The sequence below is a fragment of the Etheostoma cragini genome, chromosome 17 (assembly GCF_013103735.1).
Source record: "Etheostoma cragini isolate CJK2018 chromosome 17, CSU_Ecrag_1.0, whole genome shotgun sequence".
Classification (NCBI taxonomy): Eukaryota; Metazoa; Chordata; class Actinopteri; order Perciformes; family Percidae; genus Etheostoma; species Etheostoma cragini.
The window spans coordinates 12176338-12191451 of record NC_048423.1 but is presented as its reverse complement, the minus strand read 5'-3'; the positions used below and the strand labels follow the sequence as shown (position 1 = coordinate 12191451).

Here is a 15114-nt window from a genome sequence, read left to right as displayed (position 1 = left end):
TGGACAACCCAGGGAGAAATCCAGGGATCTTGGCTCCAGGATATTGAAAGAGGGCATTGAATATTCATACAGAATATTAACATTTCCGGTGGAGGCTAACGGCAGACCGCTACTGTGGAAAAAAATCATGCAGTGTCGTAAATTCTTGTACATCAGGAGTGTCATCCTGCACGGATCGTGCGGGCAGAACAGATCATGTACCGACAAACCTGACATGGTCGGGAGCAAGTTTTCTTCTCTCAGTCTACTCCCTCTGACACAGCACACTTTCATTTCGTCATTCATTCATTCAGTCTGTATCAAGCACATTTTAGCGCTGCTTGTTATCTGCATGTTAGGCAGAAAACAATTTATTTACCATGTTAGGCAGACTATAAAACGTTTTTGTTCTGAACATGGCATTTCCTTTTGTCAACGATCCCGTTGATTAAGAAGCTGAATTTCAATCAGGAGAGACATGTTTGCAGGTATGCAAATGGGGATTATTGTACAGCTCAATAAAATGTACAAAGTCCTTGGCAATTAGACTCCATCGCTATACAAATATTTTGTATATCTACATAGGGGTAGAGTACCATCAGACCCCCCGATGGAATCTAGACACTGGTGGTGGCGACAAAGAAGCCCAAAGACCAGAGCGAAGGAGGCTGCGGACCGGTCAGCTGGAGTAGATGACTGAAGGTGGAAGCGGATGTGGAGGGTTGCACTCTTTGCCTGCAACGACAGCTGAATAGCACAGGGAGAAACAGATTTTTTTAAAGCAGGGTTGTGACTCTGTGATTGGCCCTTGCAATTTGTGCACAATTCTGATAGGTAAAGCAGGAAGGTGAACACCAGCTTTAGATGTATCTTCATTTTCAGACCTATTATTTGAGCGGTATGTTTTTCTTCCTAGTCTATCATTCATGTAGCCTACATCCGTCCTCATATCAGTAACATCACCGTGGACATGGTCTACCTCCCAGGAGATTCTTTATGTCGCATTACTTTTTTTTGGTATATGGTCGTTGCATTGTTTCAGAACATATTAGTAAAGCCACTGTAGCAAAGCACCTTCAGAAGAGTGAGTCTTACTCTGAAACGTGTTTTAAACGTTTTCATAGAGTTCCCTAGCCACAAACCAGTAGGAGACATTCCAAAGAAATAAATGATTATGAATCATAATTCTGTTAATGATGGATGCAACCTCAGAATGAGATTAGTAATAGTTTACTTTTTGCCCACAGAAGTGCACCTAAATTAATTGATAGATGCAGCCTACTACCATACCCTCAGTTTTCCACAGTAATATTATAGGTTACCTGTGATTATATAGGAAATTAAGACACCATATTGGGACACCAATTCTCGCTATTTTACTGTTGTTTTGTTTTATTAATGTCATTTTAGGTTATTTTATCTTTTTATATTTATTGGTGCGCTGACTTGTTCTCCCATCAAAAACTTGTCACTATACCAGTGACCCTGTGTTAACCTACATATGAGCAATACTGAAACTTGAACTTGCTTAACAGCTCAAAATGATCTTAAACATGCAACAATATGTTATAAAAAAATGTGTGTGTGTGTGTGTGTGTATGTTTGCCTTTGATGAACAATATAGGTTTAGCTCCATAAACCTCCTTCATCTTTTTGCTGTATACAAAAGGCTCGGTAAATGATTTTTCCTGCTTAAAAGGTTATTTGGCTATGATATCAGCACAGTGTGGGGGGGATGGAAAGAATGAGTGAGAGGGGTAAGTGAAGGTAAATTGCTTTGGAGTCAGCAGAGGACCCATTTGTGTCAAAGCACACACACACTCGCAGGGGCACGTCCATCTACCCTCATTGTAATTGCCCTTCAATAGATAGGTTTGCTAATGGAGTATGTTGTGTGTGTTTGTGTGTGTGTGTGTGTGTGTGTGTGTGTGTGTGTGTGTGTGTGTGTTTGCAGCCAAGTTAGAGTCTGTCGCGGTCTGAGGACATCATAGCATTAAATCTGATGATATTCTGTCAGTCCCCATAAGTAGTCTATATAGGGTTTTCATCTACCAGCTATGATGTCAAAATTCTAATCTGTTGGGGTATGTTTACAAAAAGGCAGGCACTCAGATCCTGCATCTTCTATCAGTGGTTTGAACTAGTATCTTATAAACATAAAAAAACTGAAGAGAGTGTGGAGGAGACTGCCCTTGTCCTTGTCTGAGGCTCTTTCGGTTTCTGCCCCTCTGATGGCTAGCCACCTAGAAGATGAGAGCCTGGGACACAGGAGGATCAGATGAGATATTGAATACAAAACTCTCTCTATCCTCCATGCCCCTCTCTCTATATTTGTCTCTCTCCCCACTCTTCTCTATATGTGTGTGTGTGTGTGTGTGTGTGACACTATTTGTATGACAGGTGCTCTATGGATAAAAGAACAGAAGTTGTTGACTGGTCTTCTTCTGACAAGCATCTGCAGAAAGATGATAACATTGAGACTAAACTAATAAATTCACACACTCTCCTTGAAAATATCCCTAGCTAAAAAGATTTGTGTTACCCCAGCTCAGCCTTGTGTCTGAAGACCTTTTTCCATATGCAGCTTAACACGTAAATGTACTGGCAGTTTGTAATGTCACACTCGTATGAAATGCTTCAGAAATGTTTGGCAATATAACAATAACTATTCTGGGGAATATTTGAGATCAAAACAGCAATACTCCCAAGAAAAAACCTTCAAAATCAAGTAACGTTTTTTAGAAAACTAATCAAAATCTGAGCTTGTCATATTTAAAATCAATTGATACAGTCAAGAAAAACATGCAAAATGACTTTGCATATACTATAGTTTTATATACCAGCCTGAAAGAAATACCACAAAAGAGACTACACTTTTAATAGAACCTTTAAATAAAAATATTGCCTGAGAACACTCATTTCCAACCGTCTTTTATCAATGCTACTGTTTTTCCTTCTTGCGTACAGTGGATATAAAAAGTCTACACACCCCTGTTAAAACAACAGGTTTTTGTGATGTAGAGAAATGACAACATAAATCATGTCAGAACTTTTTCCACCTTTGTTGTGACCTATTATTTGAGCAATTGAAAAACAAACGGAAATATTTGAGGACGAAAAATAAAACCGAACAATAACCTGGCTGCCAAAGTGGGCACACCCTTAAACTAATACTTTGTTGAAGCACCTTATTACAGCACTCAGTCTTTTTGGGTAGGAGTCTATTAGCATGGGACATCTTGACGTGACAATATTTTCCCACTCTTCTTTGCAAAAGTGCTCCAAATCTGTCATATTGTGAGGACATATCCTGTGAACAGCCCTCTTAAGATTACCTCACAGATGTTCAGTTGGATTCCGGTCTGGGCTCTGGCTGGGCCATTCCAACGTTAATCTTCTGTTGGTGAAGCTATGCTTTTGTGCATTTGGATGTGTGCTTTGGGTCGTTGTTATGCTGAAAGGTGAACTTCCTCTTCATCTTCAGCTTTCTAATGGGAGCCAGAAGGTTTTGTGCCAAAATTGCCTGGTATTTGGAACTGTTCATAATTCCCTCCACCCTGACTAAGGCCCCGGTTCCAGCTGAAGAAAAACAGCCCCAAAGCATGATGCTGCCACCACTGTGGGTATGGTGTTCTTTGGGTGATAAGCAGTATTGTTTTTGCGCCAAATATCTTTTGGAATTATGGCCAGAAAGTTCAACCTTGGTTTCATCAGACCATAACACATTTTCCCACATGCTTTTGGAAGACTTCAGCCAGGCTTGGATGTTTTTCTTTGTAAGAAAGGCTTCCATCTTGCCACCGTACCCCAAAGCCCATTCATATGAAGAATACGGGAGATTGTTGTCACATGTAGCACATAGCCAGTACTTGTCAGAAATTCCTGCAGCTCCTTTAATGTTGGTGTAGGCCTCTTGAAAGCATACCTGAGCAGTTTTCCTTCGTCCTTTCATTAATTTTGGAGGGACGTCTAGTACTTGGTAATGTCTCCGTTGTGCCATATTTTCTCCATTTGATGATGACTGTCTTCACGGTGTTCCATGGTATGTTTAAGGCTTTGAAAATTCTTTTGTACTCTTCTCCTGACTGATATCTTTCAACAATGAGAGCCCTCTGATGGTTTGGAAGCTCTCTGCGGACCATGGCTTTGCTCTGAGATGCAACTAAGAAAATGTCTGGAAAATCCTACTGGAACAGCTGAACTTTATTTGTGATTAATCAGAGTCACTTTAAATGATGGCAGGTTTGTAATGACTTTTATTTAACATGGGTTTGAATGTGATTGGTTAATTCTGAACACAGCCACATCCCCAGTTATTTGAAGGTGTGCACACTTGCAACCAGGTTATTGTAAGGTTTTATTTTTTATTTTTCAACCTCAAAGATTTCCGTTTGTTTTTCATTGGATTTTTTCACATTATAGGTTTCATTAAAAGTGGAAAAAGTTCTACGTCACGTAAAAATTACGTCATAAAAACCTGGCATTTTTACAGGAATGTGTAGACTTTATATCCACTGTATGTTACAGTAAATGGTCTCCTCCACCATGTTCTTTTTTCCCTCTTGCTTTAAGATGGTCATATTTTCTGTTTGATTTTCATGTTAATAGTGTCCAAAATGTCAAAAATTGAGGTAAATGTATTTTAGAGAAATCATCTTGAGCGTTGAGATTTCCAATTGTTTTCAACACTCTGTTTCAGAGGGTGAATACAGGTGCAACAGCAATGGGCAGTATGGGAGTGAGTAGTAAGTAGAGCTGGGCAATGTATCTACAGTATATTGTTTTGATATGAGACTAGACATTGTCTTAGATTTTGGATATCGTGATATCGTAATATGGCATAAGTGTTGTCTTTTCCTGGTTTTAAAGGCTGCATTACATTAAAGTGATGTGATTTTCTGAACTTACCAAACTGCTCTATTATTTGCCTTTACCCACTCAGTGATTACATCCACATTATTGATGATTACTTATTACAAATTTCATTCTGTAAATATTTTGTGAAAGCACCAATAGTCAACATTACAGTATTGTTGCAGTATTGACATCGAGGTTTTTGCTAAAAACAAATATTGTGATATTTTATTTTTCTCCATGCCGCCCAGCCATAGTATTAAATGTTTTTTTTTTTTTTACAATAAAGCATGTAAACATGTATTGTTTGTTTTCACTTCTTAGATTGGGCCATACTTGTTTATTAATTGTGTAGGGGATCATGGTTGCGATACTGTTGATCCACTGTTCACACATTCACCTCTGCAGTTCACACAAAGGCATTTTACCTATTGAAAATAATAAGGATGTAGGTTTTCAAATTTGTAACGTGTGCACAGTACAACTGTGTCGACACATAACTACCAGGCACAAGCAAACCATTGTGGTTTTGTAATGTGTGTTTGTGAGTTGAAAAGTTTATCCTCAAAAGAACTGACTTATAACTCAACTTCCCCCAAGTTTTTCTCTGATTCCTGGCTAACTCTCACTCTCTCTCACTCATATACAGACACACACACACACACACACACACACACACACACAAACACACGACAGACAGACAGACAACAGAGTACCTTCCTTGCAGGAGGATTCAGAATAAAACATCTATGTTGGCTTTTATTCATATTGTGTTCTTTTACAACACAATGGGCTAGCTTCAGGCTGCTAGCAGTCTGCCATTGATTAATCTGCCAGTTTCATCTTCATTCACGGCTGGGTCCCAATACATGTTACTGCTGGTGGCTGGTTGAGCAATGTCTTGTGTGGCTGGAAATGGGTATAGTTTGCTCTCTTGCACTGACCGTAATTGGTTTTAATGGTCTTATTAGAAACTACTCTTAAAACAACTGAAATCAAACCTTCAGAGAACTGAGATTTACACCCTTTTATCTGCTGCAAAGTCTTTTTTATCTGCGCTATCGACCCATTCAGGATGTTTACCTGATTTGGCTCCTGGCAGGAAACAGCCGAGCAGAGTGTTTATGATTTGTTGGAGATACGTTAAGAGCATTGTTGTGAGCAATACAAAGCCAATTTAGATTGACTGCTTAACACCACTCCAAAACATGCATTTAAAAAAAGCTGCAGCTGAGTGCAAGAAGTGAAGCTTCAAGCCATAAGAGCTTTAATGCTGTTTGGCCTGCTGTAGTTTGGATGTGACATTGGATGTGTCATAAATAGTAAACAGTGTCAATAGACCTTTTACATTTTGTGTGGACGTTTGTGTGAGTGTGTTGGAAATTGTTAACGGCTTGTGATCTTTCATTAGCCTCCCACTGTTTGTCTGTTCTCTGGCGCAGAATTTAAATGAAGGGCAATAAGAAAAAGAGAAAACAGGGGAGGGGAACAGCACTGTTCAACACAGGGTTTCTTATATATTACCCTGCACTGCCCTCATCTGGTTTAAAAGTTAAGCACCGCAATGTGTGTTTGGTACAGTCAAAGGTTTTAAGCCTGTTGAGGGGTTGGAATGCACTTGCAGGTAAAACCTTTCTTAATTTATGTTATTCAGTTATTGAGAAAAATAAATAAATAAAAGCTTTTACTTAATCACTTACAACTGAAATGTTAAACTACTGAAAGAAAAAAACATTTATTTTCAACTGGAAGGCTATCAAGATGATTGTGCTTGGCTTATCTTCTGTTACAGAAAAAAAAAGATTAATCATGGTTATAATGAGTTGTAAATACTTGATTAAATATCAATGCTTCACACATTCACCCCTTCAAACCACCTAAATCTGTTTTTCTCCATCAACTTTTCACATAAACTTTTTTTAGACACGTGACCATATGCAGTGGATATAAAAAATCTACACACCCCTGTTAAAATGCCAAAGACAAAGATAGACAAAGATAAATCATGTCAGAACTTTTTCAACTTTTAATATGACCTATAAAGTGAACACTTCAATTGAAAAACAACCTTACAATAACCTGGTTGCATAAGTGTGCACACCTTCTTATAACTGATTTGATTTGATTGATTTTATTTTCACAACAAAAACATAAAAACTGTGTTTTGTTTCACAACAAGATGTGATGGACAATTGCCAAAAAAAAACTCAGGGGGCTTAATAAGTGGCAATTCCCATAGAAACAATTACATTTAGCAATTTCAAAACAATTTATATATTATTTTGTAAAAAAAACAACAACTTAGGAGCAACAATTTTACTCTCTGTTTAAACTGTTCTTTAGAAAGCATAATGAGTGAAGTGGGAAGACTGTATCTTTGACCCTCTGTATACACTGTATACATTAAACTTTGTTTGAGTCGTACGAGAGTACGGAGACCTAAAATGGGTATGTGGCTGTGATCAGAATTAACCAATCACATTCAAACTCATGTTAAATAAAAGTCATTACAAACCTGCCATCATTTAAAGTGACTCTGATTAATCACAAATAAAGTTCAGCTGTTCCAGTAGGATTTTCCAGACATTTTCTTAGTTGCATCTCAGAGCAAAGCCATGGTCCGCAGAGAGCTTCCAAGCCATCAGAGGGCTCACATTGTTGAAATATATCAGTCAGGAGAAGAGTACAAAAGAATAACCAAAGCATTAAACATACCATGGAGCACAGTGAAGACAGTCATCATCAAGTGGAGAAAATATGGCCCAACGGAGACATTACCAAGAACTGGACGTCCCTCCAGAATTAATGAAAAGACAAACAAAACTGCTCAGGTATGCTTCCAAGAGGCCTACAGCCACATTAAAGGAGCTGCAGGAATTTCTGAAAAGTACTGGCTATGTGCTACATGTGACAACAATCTCCCGTATTCTTCATATGAATGGGCTTTGGGGTAGGGTGGCAAGATGGAAGCCTTTCTTACAAAGAAAAATATCCAAGCCTGGCTGAAGTTTGGAAAAACAAAGATCAAGTCTTCAAAAGCTTGTAGGAAAATGTGTTATGGTCTGATGAAACTAAGGTTGAACTTTTTTGGCCATAATTACAGAAGATATTTGGCACAAAAACAATACTGTTTATCACCCAAAGAACACCATACCCACAGTGAAGCATGGTGGTGGCAGCATCATGCTTTGGGGTTGTTTTTCTTCAGCTGGAACCGGGGCCTTAGTCAGGGTGGAGGGAGTTATGAACAGTTCCAAATACCAGGCAAGTTTGGCACAAAACCGTCTGGCTTCCGTTAGAAAGCTGAAGATGAAGAGGAAGTTCACCTTTCAGCATAACTACGACCCAAAGCACACATCCAAATCCACAAAAGCATAGCTTCACCAACAGAAGATTAACGTTGGAATGGCCCAGCCAGAGCCCAGACCGGAATCCAACTGAACATCTGTAGGGTGATCTTAAGAGGGCTGTTCACAGGATATGTCCTCGCAATATGACAGATTTGGAGCATTTTTGCAAAGAAGAGTGGGAAAATATTGCCACGTCAAGATGTCCCATGCTAATAGACTCCTACCCAAAAAGACTGAGTGCTGTAATAAGGTGCTTCAACAAAGTATTAGTTTAAGAGTGTGCACACTTATACAACCAGATTATTGCACGTTTATATTTTTTAATTCCCACCCCCCTCAACGATTTCAGTTTGTTTTTCAATTGAATTGTTCACGTTATAGGTCACAATAAAGGTGGAAAGAGTACTGACGTGATTTAAGTTTGTCTCATTTTTTACATCACAAAAACCTGCCATTTTAACAAGGATGCGTAGACTTTTATATCCATTGAACATGCAATATTTTTTTATCTAATTCTCAGTATAGGTGATGTTGCTCACGTACACAACAATAATCCATTGCACCCTGTTTCCTTATAAGAGAAAACCTCTCGGATCCCTCCATCTCACCTGATTGTGTGCATTTGCTGAAGAAAACATGTGCATTAGAAGCTCTCTGTAGTAAATTCAGAAAGGATTCTGCCTCAGTTGAATTAATCTGTCTTTGTTCCATATTGAAGTATTTAAAATATCCTTATAATGTAATGATTTATGCAATGGACCTCTTCTTTTACTTATCTAATTGGAAACACACTCGCCAATTTTAAACACTATTTGTCAATGACCTCCACTGTGTCTCCTTCGCTGCACCTATACACACACTCACACATAGACATACACTCCCTCTTCTCTCCCTCTTTTAGACATTTTAATCAGCTTTGAGAGGAATAATTGCCCAGGTAGACATCTAAATATGGCGGTATTTCAATTACTGTATGTCTGGCTTCAGGCAAAATATTCCTCACAGAGACTAATCAACTAAGACTGATTAAACATGTGAATCGTGTGTGTGTGTGTGTGTGTGTGTGTGTGTGTGTGTGTGTGTGTGTGTGTGTGTGTGTGTGCGCGCATGTGTGTGTGTGTGTGTGTGTGTGTGTTTGTGTTACTTGTCAACATCCACTGTTGATTAGTATTCAAGTATCCACGTCCATTAAGATCTGATCATCTCTTGGGGTGCATTACAGCTGTCCCTTTCCTTGTGTACACTGGCGTGAACTGTTTCGTCTCAAATAAGCCCCTGTGGTTCATCCGTGATTTTCACCCTAGAGCAACCTCACTACCCTGACAATACCTTTTGAGGTGATGTCAAGGGGGAAGAAAGAATGCCTGTGGAACCTTTCTTTTTTTCACCATTGGCTTGCTAATTATATCTCACACACACTCTCCCTTTCAAAGCAAATGGAGCAACACTTCTGCTCAGTTGGACACAGCTACACCACAGAGCTCATATCTGATTAGCATTGAAGTGACAGCTGTCATCTGAAGAGCTTGATGTGTGTCCATGTTTTCTGTTATGAATGTGTTTGACCTTTATAGCTAAAGAAACTTTACTGGGTTACAGATTTGGTGATGGTTAAATCAAAAGACGTGTAGACATTAAATTTGGTTGATTGTCATTTTTGCTGCATGGCAACGGCATGTCTCTCAAGGTGGAAATGTGTATGGTTTTTTCTTGAAATGTCTCCACAGTTATTGGATGGATTGCCATGAAATGTCTTACCCTCAGGATGAAATGTAAACACTTTGGTGACCCTTCAACTTTTCATGTATAGCCATCATTAGATCAAAATCTGTGACCAAATACCTGCAAAACTGATGTAATTCCCGTCAGCCTCAGCTGCCCTTTGTGTTTAACGTTATTAGCAAAGGTTAGCATGCTAACACCCTAAGACAAGATAAACACATCAACATGTTAGTGTCATCACTGTGAGCACATTGGCATGCAGACATCTGCATTTAGCGCAAAGTTTTAGAATCTTGACATTGGAGATTACTTAATTGTTATTTCAAAAGCGTACATATATCTATATTTATATATATATATATATATATATATATATATATATATATATATATATATATATATATGTTTGAAACAGCTCCTAAATACATGCTTACATAAAGGCATTAAAATGCTGTTCATTCAACCGTTATGCAATCTCTATTCAGCCCGCGGTAGTTTCACATAAACTCACCAAATCAATACATGCAGGGATACCACAGATAGCAGTGAAGTCAGCTAAAATTACATTGCCATTTTTAGAAGCATCAGCAACAACAGTAACAAGTTCAAAGGTCAGTGACTTACAGTATTCCTGGAATCACAGAGCTGTCTGGGTTCAAGTTAAAGGGCGGATCTTTTTGTTTATTTGCAATATATTGATCTTACATTTCTGCCTTGGTATATGGCAGATGTCCTAATGCTTTATGTAAGAGATGATGACAGATAGGCGCGACCAGCCTTGATCTCTCCCACTTTCATCCTTGATTTGATTCTCCGACTGCAGTGTTTGAATGTTTACTGACCTGAATATGTCACTGTATTTAGGAATTCAAAATAGCATGCAAAATATAGGGTAATGCTTTGTGTAGTGGTATAACTCTACATACATGACCAATTGTAATTTACATTTAATGACCATTTTTGACCAATTTATGTGATCAAAGAGCCTTTTGTAACACTAGCTGATCCTGCAGCCCTAAGGTCTCCCTTATTGTACTTAATGCACTCAACTGCTAGCCTTGAAATCCAGACCCATCAAGTAATGAAAGTCGCCCAGCTCGAGGGGCGGCACCAACCGTGCATTTGAAAATCTCACTGCATGCAATTAGATAAAACTATGACCAATCACAACAACACACAGGGAGACATATCCAAAGGCCCATACACTTAGCTACCAGCGGAGCTAACTGGTAGATTAAACTGTCGTCATCTCTTTAGCTCGTCTCCGGGCCGCCCATATCAGATACACCAATGTGATTTTTGCAGCTCGGCTACAAGGGCATAGTTAATGAGCAGCATTACTCAATGCCAGAGTAACTCACTGAGCAAATTAAAATTGTGCTCTCGTGAGAACTCTGGATTTCCATGGCACTCAACTGCCACAATCACATTAAATGACAGTGATCGATGGTTGCACACTCCGAGTGTCCATGCTCCAAACATGAACTTAAACTCATTGGTTGTTGTTATTGTCTTTACTGTACCAAAGACCACGAGTCTGCCTCTTATTAAATGTAGTTCAGTCTCACAAGGCTGCTCTAAGATGCTTGTCCCTGAGGCTCAGCAGCTATACTGTGGCTCTATGTCTCATTTCAACTCTAAGAATCATTAATCACACGGTAGACAGATCAAGCCCTCCGTAAACCTCTCTGTCCCACTGCTTCCTTTTTACCCTCCTCTCCATCTCCTGGTTGTTTTTTTGTCTGGCGTTGAGCCAACCTGCTGACAGGCACAGAGAGACAGACCAATATAAAAAAATATACACTATAAAGACAAAATGAGGCTTTTAAAGCCTTAGGGATTAAATATTTCCTCATCTCCCCTCTCAGTTTAGAGCACTTACTTCTAGTTTTGATCACAGGGGATGTTATTGAACATACAATGTAGATGAAAGTGATAAAGCACTTTGAAGACGAGAGCTGTCGCTTGCCACTTTTGCTAGCCATTTGTTTTTTAAGGATGTACTGATCTTACTTTTTCTTTCCCAACACCAAATCCAAACCAAAATGCCCCCATACAACATATATTTATGTTTGAAAGACAAAGTACTTTAGCACCGGTGGTATCTTTGACTCCTGTCCATTTGGAGAAAAGGAGGACGTTTCTTGATGTTTTCATAGTCACAGAGGGAGGAGGTTACGGATATCTTAATAAAACGTTGGACTGTGACTCACAAGACCATTGTTGACCATTTCCAACTCAACCTTATTTTTCTGAGGGTTCAACTTTCCTGTCTTATCTACTGTCATGGCATATGGCAAGTCTAAAAAAATCTCCATGCTGACTAAAATGCATCACCATGGTCTCATACTTTTCAATCCTTTTCTTTTTTCAGTTTTTCAGTTGGAACTAGAAGCCAGATGTGACATCAATATATTCAAACTGAAATAGTCCCCAATGCGCTGGATTGCGTATGCAATACATATTATACCCAGATTTGCTCTCCAGGCTATGTGTCTGTGTGTGCACGTGTGCTGTCTTAACACTCAGGGGAGATTGCCACATCTGTGAGTTTGTCCCCGGTAGCCGCTGGGTCAGATGCTTTGCCTCTCTGTCCTCACAGTCCCCCTCCTCCCTACTGTTAGACTTTATCTGCTTCCTTTTCTCCTAATTGTCCTTCATTTGGCCCCTGCTACTTCTTTTTTATTTATTTTTATTTGGTCCTTTGCTCTACCCTTGGTTGCTGTCATTTCCTCTAATCATTCCACTGTGCCCCTCCTTTCATGGTCTCTCTCCCCATCTCATCTCCCAATTTATTCTTCTCATCTGTCTTTGGTATGTCCCCCCTCTGTTTTCCCCTCTTTTCTCCAACCTTTTCCCTCCATCCTTTTCTCCTCTCCCTCCCCTGCCCTCCCCTTTACTCAGTCCCATCACTGACCCAATTAAACATGGGGAGGGACAACGCAGAAGGAGAGTGACGGAGGTAGGGCAAAAAAGAGAGGGAGAGGGAGGACAAGCAGAGACTGGAGGGAGTTTGAGAGTCAGTGGCTAAAAAAGCAGAGAGAATCATAAAACAATTGCTGCCAACCTGCCAGGACACTGAGTGAATTTTCCGAACTTCACCTGGAACTTAAACAACCTTTGACAGCCTCTGAGGTGTTTGGGGGTGGAGCAGCAAGTCGACATTCCTGCTTGCACGCACCTACTGTTCTCAATGAAGTAACAAGGAGAATAACAATCTACCTTCAGTGAAGAAAGCGGGCGGGGACGCGTGCAGAGTTAGGATGAAGAGAGGGAGGCTGAGAGGAGAGACTGAAGAGACGAAGACGGTGCATTCCTGGTTGGTGCTAAGGGGGGAAAAGTGGTAGCCCCAGGGCAAGGGAAACATTTTTCTTGACAGAAACAGAGAGAGAGGAAGGAGGAAAGGATGCATCTGTTCTTCCAAGAAACATGGGAGGTGGAGGGGCTGCAGACCGTTGGCATCTTGCTGGTGGTCTGCAGCTCCCTCAAACTGATGCACTTTTTGGGGCTTATCGACATTACCACGGCAGGTAAGAAAAATGGTAAGGGAGTGAGAGAGAGGCGCCAAGTGAGAAGTCAAAATGATAAATTTGTAGAGGGGGTGTTAGGAGGAAAAGCACTCAGCTGGAAAGGGGGGTTTCCAGGTCTACACACAGTATCTGTTTGTGTGCGTTTGCTAGGATTAAACAAAGTAATTTGACCTAATTTCTTAACTGAATAGCTGTCATGTTTGTCAGACCTATTTATGGCTGTGTGTGTGTGTGTGTGTGTGTGTGTGTGTGTGTGTGTGTGTGTGTGTGTGTGTGTGTGTGTGTGATACTAAATACAAAAATATAAATACTAAAGTACATGGTGTGTGTCCATACCTTTTGTTTTAACTTTGTAAGAATGTTAAAACTGATTATTTTTACTGCATTTATGACACCAAACAGATTCATAACAACAAAAGAAATACACGTGAATGCCTAATTCATGTCCAAAACACATCTTAATGTAGGCCCATGGATACGGATCTCTGAAATTCATCATTCAATACTTTACTTCCTACAGCTAAATTAGTCTGTTTGTAGATTTTTTTCATCAACTTTGGATTTTTCTTTTTGTATTTTACTTGTCCCCTTTGGGGATGTGATTTTAATGATTTTGCTTAAAGGGACACCCGATATTATACATCAAGACAAGTTTGCTCGTTGTGAAGAGTTGTACAATTTTGTATCCTACATTTCCCATAATGCATCATGTTAACATTTTTGGAGCTTGAGCCCTATGTTATAGTGGTGGATAAAAAGATGGGTATCCCTGGCCCTGTTTCATTGATCCTAAGAATTATCTTATTTTTGCCTCTTGTGAGTCCCCCAAATTTATGGAAGTGCAATACTAATTAGATGGAGTATAGTTAAGACTAAAGATAGACAGGAGAACTGGTAGGAGAAGAATGACATTAGCTAAAGGTCCCTAGCCTCAGTTGGATCTGCAGTAAACTGTATCACTGTAATATGTGTGCTACCTTCACTTTAGTTGATAGTTTCTCTGTCTTGAGTAAATCCTCAGATCTCATGAGTTTAACATGGAGCTTCTTCAAATGTTTCTGGAAATTGCCAAGTATGTATTGCCATTGAACTAAAAATAGAGCTGTATTTCTTATTTCCAGAAGAGTTGTGGTGGTTTGTCAGTGTACCCAGGGGGAAACCATTGAACTTGAATTGCACAATCACAACAGGCGTGTTAGGAAAGATAGTCTTTATGCCACACAACAGCTGAAAAACACAGACAGGTTCTTTTCTCCCTGTCTGATGAGGAATAGACATTTTTATTTGTTTGCCTACTCATGCCAAAATGAAAGAATTCCTGGTCTCATTGTCAGTGCCACTCAAAAAACAATTTTAACTTCAAAGGCTGGAGAACAAATTGATCATGTTCCTTCAATAGTGTAATGTGTGCAGTTTTCAACAAAGCACTTTTTACCTGCATCATTCTGTAGCCCTCTGTTTTACCAACCATAACCATAAGCTAGTAAGTACTGTATCTTTCTATACTCTAAGTTGATAGTATGCTTTGAAAAAAATAGAAAAAACAACAGTTTGGTTTTTAAGATATATACAGTAGATGATGTGTAGTAGGACGTTTGTGATGCACGTCTTATAACATATGAGGGACCTTGTGCTATGTGTTTGTGCCCGAGTGATTGAACATCTCTATTCCAAGACAA

The 15114-nt window shown here is 39.4% G+C and overlaps 1 protein-coding gene across 5 annotated transcripts in view; it reads left to right on the top strand.

Annotated features, from left to right (window-relative positions):
* The window catches only part of LOC117960191 (Kv channel-interacting protein 2), an 85446-nt gene that overhangs the window by 63003 nt on the left and 7329 nt on the right, over positions 1–15114 (top strand). Inside the window, exon 1 of one of the 5 annotated variants that reach the window (XM_034897889.1) lies at positions 12879–13435. The exons of the other annotated variants lie outside the window; for them this stretch is intronic. Within the exon in view, the coding sequence (XP_034753780.1) occupies positions 13312–13435 (124 nt within the window). The 5' untranslated portion in view covers positions 12879–13311. Of the gene's footprint in view, positions 1–12878; positions 13436–15114 lie in introns of those variants that run through there. 5 annotated transcript variants of the gene reach the window in all.